Source organism: Chelonoidis abingdonii, chromosome 11 (assembly GCF_003597395.2).
Source record: "Chelonoidis abingdonii isolate Lonesome George chromosome 11, CheloAbing_2.0, whole genome shotgun sequence".
NCBI classification, from domain to species: domain Eukaryota; kingdom Metazoa; phylum Chordata; order Testudines; family Testudinidae; genus Chelonoidis; species Chelonoidis abingdonii.
In genome coordinates this window covers 45,033,854-45,046,337 of record NC_133779.1, presented here as the reverse complement: position 1 = coordinate 45,046,337, position 12,484 = coordinate 45,033,854, and the positions used below count along the sequence as shown (strand labels likewise).

At 47.4% G+C, this 12,484-nt stretch overlaps 1 protein-coding gene across 20 annotated transcripts in view; it reads left to right on the top strand.

The window, feature by feature from the left end:
• Positions 1-12,484, top strand: part of UBAP2L (ubiquitin associated protein 2 like) — a 40,095-nt gene that overhangs the window by 771 nt on the left and 26,840 nt on the right. For 5 of the 20 annotated variants that reach the window (XM_032793694.2, XM_075071022.1, XM_032793691.2 and 2 more), the window contains exons 2-9: positions 433-510; positions 1,161-1,271; positions 4,371-4,578; positions 4,878-4,973; positions 5,724-5,769; positions 6,087-6,196; positions 7,445-7,504; positions 11,096-11,148. In XM_032793694.2, the coding sequence (XP_032649585.1) occupies positions 433-510; positions 1,161-1,271; positions 4,371-4,578; positions 4,878-4,973; positions 5,724-5,769; positions 6,087-6,196; positions 7,445-7,504; positions 11,096-11,148 (762 nt within the window). Of the gene's footprint in view, positions 1-432; positions 511-1,160; positions 1,272-4,370; positions 4,579-4,877; positions 4,974-5,723; positions 5,770-6,086; positions 6,197-7,444; positions 7,505-11,095; positions 11,266-12,484 lie in introns of all 20 variants that reach the window. The other 15 variants (XM_032793704.2, XM_032793700.2, XM_032793702.2 and 12 more) reach the window with 6 other exon arrangements.

The window sequence follows — 12,484 nt, the reverse complement described above, 5'->3', positions numbered from 1 at the left end:
GACAGGCTAACCAGGGGCTCTCTGACAGTGCGGTCACTGCTTCAGTGTGTTCAAGTGAGAGTCTGAGCTGGAACCTCTCTGCATTTTCCAGACTGCTCTCTGTCACTGTAGGTAAACCCATCTGGCTGATGTGCCACTTGCAGAGTTTGCTTTGAGGTTCTTATTTCTGCCTGTATTAAGGGATCTGTCCTGGGAAGCTAGTTCATTGTGAGATTGTTGGCTCACACAGGTTCAGTGGCATTTCTTTCTCCTCCAGACCTCGCCACCTGCTTCTCTTTCGTCTTTATCTCCACTTTGAGACCTCCCACCTGTGTGACCCTCTTCCCCCCACTCCTTACTGGTGTTCTCAAGGAAGCTGTAAGTGCTTAGAAGAGAGTTAGTTTGAAATGCAGAGCTCTAATCCTCCTCCGTTATCATCCACAATCTCTCTAGGCTACTGCAGAACAGATTCGACTTGCACAGATGATTTCGGACCACAACGATGCTGACTTTGAGGAGAAGGTGAAACAAGTGAGTAGGGAGAACTCAGGGTTGAGCAATGTCTCGAGCTAGAGTGGAGGTTGGCAGCTCTGTTTCCAGGAGCTGAAGTGCCAGCTGTGTTGAACCTGAGGCTGTGAACATCAATGGCAATTCTGAAATAAGCTAGAGCAGAGCTGGGGGGAAGCAGGTCAAAAGGGCAGCTAACTCCAATACTTTTGCCAGGCCAGAAGGTCTGCCCTTCATTGTCATCTTGTTCCTTCTGTTAAGAGAACTCTCTGCAGTGGGGCACACCCAGGGAGAGCTGCCGTTGGGATAATAAGCTGCCTTGGTCAGAGGAGGCAGATACCAAAGCTTTTGTGTCCCACATGTGAGCTCACGAAGATGAGCCATCAGCCCTTCAGTTCTCTCTGTGGCATTATTGCCCTTTTGTTGTGAGGGCCTTTGGCCAACACCTGGAGTCACTTTGGGCTTCTCTGGCCCCCCAGTGTATGTTCTGGGCCACACAGTTAAACTAAGGGACAGCAAGGAGACATCCACGCCTGGACACTTCTTGGGAACTCTTCTCTTCTGCAATTACAGGTTTTCTCTCCTCTCAAACCCAAGGCATTTCTTAGCTCTAAGGAGGTGTCAGTCCTCTCTGGGTTTGGAATGAGCTGATTGTGTCCTCTTCCTCCCCACAGCTGATTGATATCACGGGCAAGAACCAAGATGAGTGTGTAATTGCGCTGCACGACTGTAACGGGGATGTCAACAGAGCCATCAACGTGCTGCTGGAGGGGAATCCGGACACGGTAGGACAGGCTTCTTCAGCTTTGATTAGCAAAAAGGTGGTTATGTGAAGCCTGGTTGGAGCTAGTGATCGCCAGGTGATACTGCTAAGTGGCGCCTGCAGAGCACATGGGACGGGGTAGTTTGGAAAGTGCTGTCTGTACAGTGCCAGTCAGGAGACCCCGACAGTTAAGAGTGCAGGGTACCTGTAATGGGGGGCCATGCCCTGGCTTGTTTAACGGCCTTTCCTGTTTGTGCATTGGGGAACAGATCAAGGTGCAGTCATCTGACAGCCTCAAAGGAAGCAAGTAAGTAACCTAGTGTAAACCTCTGTTTCTTTCTGTGTCTCTGGAACTTTAACATCTTTGGCCCTGGGTTTTTACCCTGATCTTGGTGCAATCCCGTGTCTCTCAGCTAATGCGTTCGCCATTGCATGGGCTGTTCCTACTGTAGCATGCTAGGGTCCAGCGCTGCTAGGTGCAGTGTGTCTGCTAGTTAGACTTGAGCTCCATGGTTCATGTGAGTGCCCATGTTCTCTCACACTTAGCTCTCCTCAGCATGAACCTCTCAGTAGGTATCTGCCCAAATGAAGCCTCCCACCTAGCGCCAGGGAGTGTCCATCACCTCTGTGTAAAGGAGCCCAAACAGTTTCATCAGTTGTAACAGAATCAATATCAGTGAATAATGTCAAAGGCCCTGCCAAACTGCAGCTGAAGGTCAGAGCTTGCCTATCTGGGGACAGTGAGGTATTGTTGGTATTGGAAGGCTGATCTTAACCAGATTCCCTAGCTCTACTGGGGTTGAGACTCTCACTTTAGTGTGTGGTGCATTAGCTGGGTTTCTTTCAATTAAAAGTAAAAAAAAAAAAAAAAAAAAAAGGATCCAAAAAACAAAGATTCCTTGTGGCACCTTAGAGAGGAACAAATTTAATTGGGAATAAGTAAAAAAAAAAAAAAAAAAAAAAGGATGTTCTGATTACTGAACTGTATGTCCCTGCCATCTGTATTCTGCATAACATCTCTCCTCCCAATTGGTGAACTCCCACATGCTTTGGAATCTACTGAGTTCTGTACTGTCCACGTGGTGGATGCTTCCTTCTCGTCACGGAGCCATGTGGGTTTAAGGACCAGCCCGTTCTGCCCAGAAGCCTGCAAGAACTGGTTGTCCATTAGCTGTAAACTCATTTTAAACGTAACAGGAGTACATCTAACCTAGGCAAATCTTAGCTGTGGTTCTGTGCTTCACCCAGAATCATTTCCAGGGCTTCTTCCAATAAAACTGATGGGCCATTAAAATCTTAGCAGTTTATTTTCACTCGTTCATTTAAGAAATTAATGTTGTGGGTTATATCAAATCTGAAGGTATGCCCTATTTCCTTTACATGGCAGCTGAGGCACTCAGCAGTGTGAGATGCCAGACAGTCACTGCAGTAGCTTTGCAAAGGCAGGACCAGCGTTGGCACGGTAAAACCCTCTCCGTGCCAGCCACTTCTTTAGTCTGCAGTGCCATGGGGGCTTGCAGGTTGCCACCTGCGTTGATCTGAGCAGAGTCTTCATCTGCACTGAAATTGGTGAAGGCTTTCTGAGCCTCTCCTGGTCTGAGTTCAACTTCTGCTGAACAACTCAGTGAAAAGATGTTTGTTAGGATGATGCACCATTGATAATGAGTGTCTCAAAGATGCCCTAAAGGTAGTGAGTGCTGGCTCACTTGCTTAATGGAGTAGTATTGGAACGAGCCACACTCCAGAGGCTAGAAGAGCAGACAGGATATTAGTTCTGAGTTTGATTGTTGTACTGTACAAAGTAAATACTATCCTGACTTCCTTCTCAGTCAGTTGCCTGTGAAGAGAGAGACAGACTCCTCTGGTTTGAGGCCACTGTGTGCCTAAAAGCTTTTTTGCCACACTCTCTGTGTTGCCATCCACGGCCAGCTGTTCAATAGTCAGCAAGTCATGTTTTCAGGTGTGTGTCAATGACTTGTGACTCAGTGTTAATTGTGCTAACAGCGTATAGCATTGGTTCAAAATGAATGTGAAACCATTTCATACTGGCATGAAATAAAACTATTGGGTGATTGGGATGAGGTGGTGACGTGTTGTTTAATTAAACTCAGAATGACTTGAGCATTCCTGTTCAGGGGGGTTTTGGTGTCTCCCACAATACTCTCCTCCCTGGAACAAGGCAGGTGTGTAGAGATGCCTGTGTGGTAGGAACAGCAAGTACCCTGGGATTTTTTTGTAATTTCCAGAGTTAACATATTATGTGGGCAGATACTGGAGCCCAAGTAAGTGACACCTTTTTTGGTTGTCTTGCTAAAAAACTCAGGCAGTTCCTTGCTCCCGTTACAGCCAAAACATTACTTTCAAATGACTGAGCTAACATAATGTTTGTCTAGCAGTCCTTTAATTGGGTCTTCTCTGGGATGAGTGACCTAGCGCAGATCTGTGCCCAAGATCCCTAGGTAATGAGCTGAGTGATCACTGGGACTTTTTAAAAGTTTCTCTGGCTATTGCGAAATCACTTCACTTGCCTTAAATGAGGGCAAGTGAGAACCCTGTCTGGGGGGCTGTAGCCTGAGGAGGTCTCAGGCAGCAGAGAAAAGTCAAATTGCCCAACATGTGGAGTGACTTAAAAGAGATGATGGTTCTTTCTTCAGTTCCTGGGGCCGAGCTGTTTGGGTTATAAGAGCAAGCACAGCTCAAATCGTCGATTGGCCTCTGAGATGGGCTAAACCAAAACAGCACCCCCCAGCCCTGTACAACTGCCTGCAAGTCAGCAGGCGAGGGGCCTGTCTTGTCCATGCTGGGTCTGTTCAAAGGGCAAACTTGAGCCCTTCAGGGTTCAGTCGAACATCACTTAAAATGAAGGAATGCAAACTGAGGAACAAGCATTCCTGGGTGGGTGGGTGACAGTGCAAGCTGCCAGTAGCCTGTCAGCTCAGACAGTGGAAAGGAAGTGAGCAGTGTCTGTGAGGTGACGCTTTGGATAAGTGCCCATCTTGCTTTATTGGCACAGTTTTCTGTCTTCCTTCATTATATTCTCCCCAGGATGTTAAATTATGCCTGTAGTCTGCATCCGTGTTGCTCAAATGATGAACTTCTTTCCCCCTCTGCTAAACTTCAGCATTCCTGGGAAATGGTTGGCAAGAAGAAAGGAGTCTCGGGGCAGAAGGACAGCGGGCAGACAGAACCCAGCGAAGAAGGCAAAGAGAACCGGGACAGGGATCGGGATTACAGCCGGCGACGTGGCGGGCCACCGAGACGAGGCCGAGGCACCAGCCGTGGAAGAGAGTGTATGATCCTGCCCTTTAATAGCAACTATAACTATCATGGTACATGGCAGGCACTTAAAGCGTTGTGCTGATGTTCGTGCTAAAGCTCATAAGTCTAGAAAAATGACTACAAAACCCATCCTCTTGTATGTGTGCAGGGTCCCACCTGGTGCTGGGTCCCTGGGCGACGGATTCACGCCATAGCTGCCAGACGGCACTCACAGGAGTAAACCATGGTGCCGTAGCATCTATAGCTCTGTCTCTGCTTCCCACGCCACCCCCACCACGTGCCTTAGGGTTTCCTTCCCTGAGTCCAGAATAATGATGGCAGTTGTCCTCGTGTCATCTCTGTCTTTCAGTTCGAGGCCAGGAGAATGGACTGGATGGTGGTAAGAGTGGAGGCTCCTCTGGAAGAGGCACAGAGAGAGGGAGACGGGGCCGCGGACGAGGCAGAGGTACACAAAGGGGGATTGTGTGCTGGGTGGTGGGTCTGATGTAGCTATTTCCCATTGACTTCAAAAAGCTCTTCTGTAGAGAGGTCTTGAGGGGCTGAATAGAAGTCACGGACAGTAAATATTTTTCATCTCTATTCTTATGTTAATGCTTAGCACCTACATATTGCTTTGCATCTGGTAAGCACAGTAGAGCCATTAGCTAGTTCTCAGACCCTACCTGGGAGGCTTAGTTAAATATTACCCCATTTTACAGGTGGGGGGGAACTAAGACAAAGGTGGCTATTGTATGAGTTCAGGGAAGGCATTCGTTAGCAGCAGAATCTAAGTGCTAGTACCTCTGGGCAGCTTTGCTGCCTCTCTGTGAGGAGCACTCATTCATTCTCATTGCCGAGAGTCTAAAAATAAATCTTTCCATGAAACAACCTGAGCTGTTTGGTAGTTGCTGATGAGGCCATGTCCTATAGATATGGAGTCTGGTCTCTCGTATTTGTGCCTTGTGACTGATGGGGAGCTAATCTGTGACTGGAATCATTTATCCCTAATTACACCTCTAATGTGTAATTCACATGCATGTAAAAGGAGCAGTCTGAAGCCTTATCAAGGCAGGAAGATACTGGACATTGTCATACACTGGGTGTCTGAAATGCAGCATGGTGTTAAAGACTTACCTTCCCATCAACACACAGCACAGAGCGCTGAGCCTTGCTGTTTGATGGCAGGACTACACTGATGTGTGTTTGTCTCTTACAGGTGGCTCTGGAAGGCGGGGGGGAAGATTTTCTGCCCAGGGAATGGGGTAAGTTTTTATTGGATACAAAACAAGAAAAGCAAGATCATTTGTGAGTTTGTCTCTGCACGGGGGTGGGCAGAGGACAGCATAAGTCTAACTGGTGGGTTCTGTCATTCCTTGCTGGTTTGTGTACCTGTCCCGTTGCAGCAGCTGTAACGTGCTGAGGTGCATTTGGAATGGCTAAGACAGCAGTAGGTTTGTCTTACAAAGTGGACGGGGTCTGCTAGGAATCGTTTAGCTATGTCCTGGTCTAAGTGTGATTGATTTTCATTCACAGCAGTTAGGAGGAAATCTAAACGTGCTCCCCCCAATCTGTGTTCCAGAACTTTCAACCCAGCTGATTATGCAGAGCCAGCTGGCACGGAGGAGAGCTATGGGAATAGCAACAACACATGGAACAGTACTGGTAGCTTTGAGCCCGACGATGGGACAAGTGAGTGAGCTCCCTGCTTCCGTCCCATTACTGCCTGCTGGTTAGATCAAAAATTGGTTTCTTGCAAGTCCCCTTCAGTCACATGGATAAAATAGCAAAGGAATGGATTGTGGATTCAGGGCAGGAATTCAGTGACCTGCTTTCCTTATGCACAGTGCTGTTCTTGCTGCAAGTGTCCGGTGTGTGTTCACTGGGTTTCCTGGTAAGTTTTACTGTCTGACACTTTGAGGTTATCAGTGGAAGCGTGAGAGCTGCACAGTCAGATCTAGTATGTACGCTGGAAGCACCTGAGTCGTGCAGTGCCCTGCCCTGCTATGAGCTGGTGAAGGTGCTGACGAAGGGCACTGGCGCACTTGCCTCTGACTGCTTCCTGGCACAGGGGCTGTGTTCTGGCACACCTGTTTGCACAGAGGACATTGTGTAAACAACAATAAGGCTCACTGATGGCAACTTTTTATTCTCCTTCCAAAATACCAACTGAAGTCCTGTTACTTGTTAGTTTCCATTGAGTAGGTTCTGTGTGTGTAAGGAAGTGGTTAATATCGTAACTATGCTGTAGTTACGGTAATCTAGCAAATGGATTTTTCTGTCTCACTTTCAAAGCTGTTCATTAGAATGGATTATTGCACCTTCACAGCATGCAGGTCTGATTTTGTTCCTCTTTTGAAGACGGAATAGCTTTTTCAAAAAAATCACTATTTTGGTCACAGCTTTTTAGCTGATTGAAACTCCTACCAATGGGTCTGAAACAGTGTAGCCAATTAATCTGGACTGTCAGAGAGCTGTGTAAGTATCCATAGCTCTGGGGCAAGAGGATGTCTGTGTTTACACTGCGTAGGATAAAAGAATGGATAGAAATGCACCACTTCTACTTACTGCAAGTTCATACCTTTCTTTTCCAAGTAAATTTTCATTGTGTGTACACCCAAACCAGTGTTCGTAGGAAGGGTAAATCTAAACAGAGTCTGTAGTTACTGGGTGGGGAGAGACCGTTGCTTCACTCCATATAGAAGGATCCAGGTTTGCTTCTGTGCTGTAATGTGTCCATAGTGTAATTTCATGATTAGTTCTGTACAAACATGTCATGCATGATCATTTTGTTTCTATTTTAGCAGCCTTGAGCATCTCTCTTCAATTTTAGCAATATCCACAGGTACAATGTGACTGGTGTACATGAGGGCAATGAAACTTGTTCTCAAGCCAAAATTTCACTGGTTGTTTTTCTTTTTCTTTTCTTTTTTGTTTCAGGACTTGATTTCATTGGGGGTGAGGGCTCAAATTATCCCCGAAAATTTGACACTGCTCCTGGTATGATACATCCAGGCGCACTAACTGCCCCGGATACCTTTACTTTATAGCTTATTTTAAAAACTGAAATATCTGTGGATATGTCATTCTTATGAATATTTGATGTTTGTTCTGTGCTTTTACTAATGCTGACACCTTAAATGTAAATCAGGAGCGGTTATGTCTAAAGGCACATGGGTGATGTAAAATCCAGGTTCAGCCACTGCTTGTCTGCATCCTCAGCACCACCAGGTCTATGGCCCTGACAACATCCTACCCAGTACAAGGAAGTGCTAGGCAGCTCAGGCTCCTGTCTCTCTCACTCAACTGCCAGAAGTTCGGACTTGGCACGTGCCCCTGAGTCCCAGGCTCAGTGATTCCAGTGCTCTGCTCCCCGGCCTCCAGAACAAGTTTCTGCGGAGGGTCTGGAATGCTGCTGCAGGTGTAATTAGACCTGCTAGGCTATCTCAGCACATCCCTCCCACTTACAACTGCTCCTTGGTAAGCAATGCCTTGATTAGTCGCTGCTCTGGCATGCCACCACTCCTCCTTCCTGTACACAGATGTGCCCTCCTGGATTTCTGAGCTTCCCTGCACACTCGATGCCTCAGAGATTTAGGGCCTTGTCACTTTGCTTCCTGCCTTTAGGATATTTCATTATTATGCACTTTAAGACCTGAAGGGCCCATTAGATCATCAGTTCTGAGCTCCTGTATCACACAGGCGGGAGAATTTCACAGTCATCCCTGAATTGAGCCCGCTAGCCTGCTTGACTAAAGCAGATCTTCTAGAAAGGCAGCCAGTCTCAATCTGAAGACTTCAAGGGATGGAGAATCCTCCCCTTTACCATGGAACGTGAAGAATAAAGGGGGAAAGCTTGGCCATTGAAGTCAACGCCTCTTTCTCTGGATAAGGATCCTGTGAGGGTTCGGGTGCAGGTTTTCCATTACCTGCTGCTTCTCCCAGTTTTCCCCCCAAGATTAAGCCTGCATGTCCCTTTTGTCTGCAGTTTCCTGTTCCTTTTTGGCTGGTTTGCAGCTCTGAGCTGAGACCTCCAGCAGTGGGTAGCACACAAGCTGTTAGTGTGAAACCAGCTGCTGGAGTTTGGCTATTCAGTGTTGCACCCCTTTGTGTGTGCATCTGGATTTACATTCCAGGACATGGAGCTTCTCAAGTTTAGTCGCTCTTCTCTGAATTAGGTCAGTGAGTATCCAGTTAGTGACTTGTCACCTGCAGGCCTCCTGGTCAGTTACGGGAGCAGCAGACTCCGATGTTAATGTTGGAGAGATGTCAGCAAAGAAAAGAAATGGGGTCACCAAGGAGTCCCTCTCCAAGTTCATGGCGAGTACAACAGGGCACCAGGCTGTTCAGAGGGAATGGCTAGCTGCTGTTGCCGGAGCAGGCTTTGTGTCTGGGAAGTCACCTGAACCACTATCCGGTACTAGCTGACTCAATTGCTGCACCTCTGCTGCCTTGAAAATGGATAATACTCCTTGGAGCCAACTCCTTCCCTAAGAAAGAGAAGCAGCAGCCCTGGAAGAGACTCTTTCACCAGGCGGGAGGGGGCAAGGCAGGGCAGGCAATCTCCTGTCTTTCTGAATAGGACATCGTCTTGAGTGTCAGAGTGCTGGATTCGCTGGAGATGATCTCGCTTGGCCAGGAGCTCAGAGGGATGTTTGGTGTATTTTCAGCAAGGTAGATATACAGTGTGCTGGTTAGGAAACCATCCATTTCCTTTCTGGAGAGCATCTTGGATAGAAAGCAGCTCTTTGCATACATTTCTCCTTCCCTCTCCATGCACAAGAAATCTCGGACAGGGCTGGTCTGGGTATGTGACACCTGTGAAGCAGCCTGATAGGGGAGAAGTTTTGGAGTGTAGGGAAAGCCTTTCTCATGGGTCTGGAAGCTGAAGAGTTTAGCTCAGCCTTCCCTGCCCCTCTGCTCTTCTTCTTATTCCCAAAACTGGTCTGAGAGAGGGAAATTTAAAATGGAGCCCAGGGCCACGTCTCTCAGCACAGACTCTATTTCTTGCTTTCTGCCAATCGCAATTGGATTGAGGCATCTACCCTCTGCCTGGGTAGGGAGGTGGGCTGTTGTGCCTGAAGGCCTGGAAAGGAGCCTTCACACTGCTGCTGAGGGAGCAAAAAAGTAGATGAGAAATGGGGAAAGCTGGCTTTAACTCTTCCCCACCCACCAAAAGCGTAGCATGTACTCTTCCCTGCCTGTGTTCTACCGTTTGGGGGGTGGTTCTCTGAGCGTGGGATGCCTGGAGGCTGCAAGGACCCAAGGGGTTAAACTGTATTAATGTTTTGATCCTTAATAGAATAAAATATTTAGAGGTTTGAATAGGCTCAGTTTGCCAGGAAAAATAAACAATAGGCTCTGCTAGTAATTTGCTTCTTTGGTGCTCTCAAGCAGCTGCATCTCTGGAACTGGGAGACTTTTCAAATCTTGGCCTGACAGTGATAGACTATATGGAAATGTCCCTCCCCCTTCCCTCCAAATCTGGGAGGGGTCTGACTAGCCTCTAAGAACAGAGATCAAAATGTTCCATTTTTACAAGTTCTGAAAAGCTTGTCAGCTGATTAAGGTGTTGTCATGGGCAGAACTTGTCCTATTCTTGTAAATGTCTATAGAATTAACCCTGTTTGGCTGTGTGGCTTTTTTTATAGTCTGGTTTGTATGGGTGAAAATAACCTGCTGAAAAGTGGCAGGCTGCTTTTGTTCTCTGATTTTTCTGATGTGAAATGCTCTCCCTCTCCTCCCACCCCAGGACCTAAAATTAAGTGTGTGTGTGTGTGTGTGGAGGGGAAAGGGGCGGGGACAAGGGATTTGGAACTGGCTTGTAGAGGATGCAGTCAGGTTAAAAACAAATTTAAAAAAAAGTAAATTTCTTTATCTTTATAAACGAAACCTTGGAGCATTGAAACCGACATGATGATCTTTTCACTGCAGTATTTTATCTGTTCACCTTTTGCATTTGTCTGAAATTGGGCAAGGAAAATTTATGAATCACAGATTCCTAGTAGATTTCACTTTCAGAGTCTCATGCCCTAGGCAAAGTGCTCCCATGTTGGGTTTCAAACACTGCAGGGAAACGTTCTCATTGAAACAAAAATAAACCCAGGTAAACATTTCAGTTCTTGGGTCTTATAAAAGTCCCTGAAACTTGGGACTGAACTTTGATCTGACGGTGTCCTTTGAAGAAAACCCAAATGATTGCTAGCCAGTCTCGCTGCATGGTGATGTCCCACAAGAGAGCTGGACTTTGGCGCCACCTCTGGCAGAAGGCACTCTGGAGGAGGTGTTCTCGGTCTCTGCGTGTGGGTGCAGCTGCTGCAAGGAGAGGGGGAAGCAGGAAAACTATTGGTTCTGAGCAAAGGGGCTGGGGAAGAACCCAGGGAGCCCCCTGGCTAAACCCAATACTCTGAGTTTCTGCTTTGGTGTTGGGGTGTGTCTGTGCGCAGCCTTTCTTAGCCTCTCGCCTGTGCCTGGTTGCTGAGTAAGAACCCATCCAGCTGCCTGCTATGCTCCCAAACCACTTTCCTGGCTTTTGCTAGAAATGGGACGATGACACGCAGCAAACTTCCCAAACTCTTGCTTTCCTTGTAGGTGCATGGAGGACAGCGACGGAGGAATGGGGAACAGAGGACTGGAATGAAGATGTAGGTACTCTCAATCCCCTCCCCGTGGTAGAAGGGGAACAAAACCTGCTAGCTGAGGACAGTAGGAATAGTCCCAAACCAGGCTCCTTGTTCCAGGAACTGCACTGCACGACTCAGGTGGATTAAATATTGTCGCTACCGAACTCTGTGGAAAGTTAACACTGCGAGTTTGCAGCTTAGAAAGCTCGGCCTCTTGTGGATCTGTAATATCTACTCTGGGGCTGGCGGGAGGGAGTCTGGATGCAGAATGTCAAATACCTTTGCTTGTCTTTATTGTCAAGGTTGTGCTTTTTATGCCCATTTCCAGGAGCTCTGAGCTCTTCCTTCTGTGTTAATCTGTGGCTTGTCTCATTTTCATCTTGTTGCTTTATCTGTGTTCTCAGCATCCAATTCCACTGCTTCAGAAGAAACTTTGCCTTGGTTTTTAAAGTTCTCAGAACTTTGGCCCTCATCCAGCTGCCATTTAAATCAAGGGAGAGTTTTGCTATCACCTTAAATGGCTGCAGGACTGAGCCCTTTATTGTGCATTTTTTCACTTCCTTTCAGCTGGGCAGCTGGAGTTGACAGCAAAGGAAAAGGCATTCATTCTGCAGGCGCGGTCCGAAGGAAGTGTTAGTGCTGTGTGTAGAAACACAGGCAGTTAGAGCTGTTCCTGCGCTCATCAGGTCTCTGCTTGAAGGCAGTCTGGACACCCTTTCTTGTGTTACATGAAGGCCCTTTGCACGCAAAGCAAATGCTCTGGCCTGGGATGGTTTTCTGTGATTGATTTTTTTTTATTTTATTTTATTTTTTTTTGCCATTACTTGCAGAGGTGCTTGCAACCGTTCTTGGGTTTCTCTCTCAGGGATAAAAGCTGTTTATATACAAATATAATCCCCTCTAAACTATGTGGTTGGTGGCTGCTCTAAAACTTCCCATCCATCTATCCTGAGCATTCCTTAAACTTCAGACAGTAGCTCCTGGGGCTGTAGAAAGCAGACTGCCCCTTTGCTGGTTGTAGACCCAGTTCAGCAGAGCACTTCGGCTTGTCTGTTGACTTGAGTGAAATGCAAGCACATCTGAGGGGCTTTGCTGACTCAGGGCCTAACTTAGCAGTTCTTCCTCACCACCCTAGCAGGCCTGTGGGTCCTTGGCCCAGTAGCCAAAGTCCTGACCTTGGCTGTGGGAATTGAGGCTCAGCTGACTCTCCTCTCACAGATGTTTCCTCCTCCTTGTCGGGTGGGTTTGGGGTGCTGCACTTGGTGAGTTTCCAGATGCCTGTTTCCCAACAGATTTTTCACTGACTGAGGGGGCTGCCAGCACTGAGTGGAAATGCTGTCTCAGCTGGCAGATGATT